General features: G+C 39.3%; 1 protein-coding gene across 1 annotated transcript in view; it reads right to left on the bottom strand.

Moving 5' to 3' along the window:
- Window positions 1-293: 293 nt before the first annotated feature.
- Window positions 294-2,391, bottom strand: part of DNAJC9 (DnaJ (Hsp40) homolog, subfamily C, member 9) — a gene marked incomplete at its 5' end in the record, with an annotated part of 2,467 nt that continues 369 nt past the window's right edge. Inside the window, 3 exons of the mRNA XM_008944386.1 lie at window positions 294-413; window positions 1,132-1,215; window positions 1,970-2,224. Of these exons, the coding sequence (XP_008942634.1) occupies window positions 294-413; window positions 1,132-1,215; window positions 1,970-2,224 (459 nt within the window). The remainder of the gene's footprint in view (window positions 414-1,131; window positions 1,216-1,969; window positions 2,225-2,391) is intronic.

Here is a 2,391-nt window from a genome sequence, read left to right as displayed (position 1 = left end):
GTTTTACCAGCTGTACCAACACCATTTGGTGTTGGGAAGGAAGGTGCTTCATAATAAACCCACGGCTATCCCTAACATCACACTGCTTCCTTACTGCAAATAAAGTCCTAGCCAAGAACCTGTCTGATCTTACCTGAGGAGTACCTGAATGATTTTAACCAGCAGCACCAGAACGCTTTTTCTTGTTCATGACGTGTTCTGTATCACACCTCCCAGCCACAGCAAGCCAACGCACATACTCCAAAATGTGTTCCCATACAAAATGGTTCCAAATATTTCACCTTACACAGGTTTTATTTTGTTCCTTTCTTGGCTGCTGTCTTCTTTCCTCCTTTTTTAGCCTTGTTCCCATATTTGGCTTCCATTTGGGCCAAAAAGTCTTCCATCTCCTTTTGTCGATCTTTATTTCTGCTCTAGAAGGAAAAAAAAAGAAAAAACAACTTTTACTACTTCCCAATACAGATTATTCTACTGAAGTTAGATAGCTACGTAAAATCTGGGAATATATTAAACAGGTAGTACAAGCTACAGAACTAACACTGTCAAGCAAAAGCCTACTTACATACTCTAGGCCCTGTGCCTAATTTCCTGAAGCGTTAAGACAGAGGAAAAGAGTTGCTGTAAAAATTCACATCATAAGGCTAGGAAAAGCAGAACAATTTCTAGTTTAGACCCAAAACTCTATTACAATTTGAGGAATGTTTAACCATTCTAGGAAGCACACAGGATGATAAGGAAGAAGAAACAGAAAACATTCCAAAATCAGAATATAAATAGTATGTTTCTTCATCCCAAAGATTCAAAAGCAAAACCTATCAACTTCTACATCCTTCTGGAGTCCCTCAGAAAGAAAGAATTGTTAGCACTCCCTGTCTAACTGCTGAAAACTAGGTTGAATGTTTTGATTGTATATGCAATAAGGATATTAGAATGACTTTGTTCATTTTTAAAAAGATGCAGGTAATAAAACCCATACTGTACTCTGACTAATAATTAAAGTACAGAGATAGTTATTATAAAAGTCAGGTTTAACCTCAGGAACTCAGAAGAGTTACAAGGATACAAAATACAAAGATGCTCAGGGAAAACACAGTTGTAAGCCAGGAACTTAAGAGAAGCTAAGAGCCTTACTTGAATCATTGCTTTCAAATCATCTTCTCCACCGAGGCCCAGTTCAACTTTAGACTTTTCTGCTTCTTTGGCTTCTCTTTCTGCCTAAAATAGCAATCTAGTTTTTACAAAAGTATTCTGCATGTTATTCAACACAGTCTTACAGTAGTTACCAAGCACCTTTTTTTTTTTTTTTGCATCTGTATACAAATACTTGCAAGGAAACATGGTTTCCAAGTTTGGCCACAGATGAGAAATCGGTCAAAAAAACAGCCTGTTCTGTTCTTGTTCTATGCTTTAGTAGAGCGAGGCAGTTTTTTGCTGTTTCACAATGCTGAATGTGATGGATGTCTATCCCTGTCCCTGTTCCCCCACTCATACCTTTTTTGTCTTAGCATCTATTAAATTTTACCTTAAAAAAATGCTACTGTGATGTGCATCTAACATATTCTACAAAGCATCTAAAAAACCCCAGATTTAGTCCCGGATGTATTTCACACTTGGCAAAAGGCACACGTAATGTGTTTCCACCACATACGTTTTTTAACTCCATCAACTTGTAGCTTTATAACTAAAAGCAAGTACAGGCTAAGCTGTAATAACCCATTGTGTATGATACTGAAATAAATGAATAGGTGACAGCCTACTGCAACTCAAAAGCCTCTCACAACAATTTGTGGGGGTGGAGAACACTGGTGACCAAATGTAAAGCCAATGAACCCGAGCAAGAACTTTGTGTAGCCCAGCAATCCTGTGGCAAACATTTGTCTCAAGGACAGTTTAGTTTATATCTACCAAGGGAGACTGAAAGCATATCATAACCAATGCTTTGCTTTGGTCCCTGATTGATAGAACCTACCTGCCTTTTTCTTGCACTCATTTTCCGCTTGGACTCTTTTACAAAAGCTTTGTAGGATGGGACTTCACCAGCCTCAATGGCTTCTTCAATGATTTTACGTATTCTTGGTTCATCTGTATAGTCCACACACAGCACAGACTCCATTATTCTGTCCATGTCTCCCTCAAAATCCAAGTACGCTGTTTTAATATCGGCCAGCTCTTCTTCTGAACCTTTGTAGCTTTTTTCAAAGTCTTCGATATCCTTGACTGTTATCTGAAGCAAAGAGGTGATGCTTCTTAAGTCACAGGATTTATTCACCAGGAGGATTAAAGATCAACATTTAAAAAACCCCACTGACAGCTCTGGAAGCAAGGAGTTCCCCTGCTCGCAGGGTTTCCCGTCAGGCTGAGGCGAGCCCTCGGGGCTCCCGGCCCCGGCTC

The sequence above is a fragment of the Merops nubicus genome, unplaced genomic scaffold (assembly GCF_000691845.1).
Source record: "Merops nubicus isolate BGI_N331 unplaced genomic scaffold, ASM69184v1 scaffold17827, whole genome shotgun sequence".
NCBI classification, from domain to species: Eukaryota; Metazoa; Chordata; class Aves; order Coraciiformes; family Meropidae; genus Merops; species Merops nubicus.
Note: the sequence above shows the minus strand (reverse complement) of the source record. Positions and strands in the feature narration are given on the sequence as shown.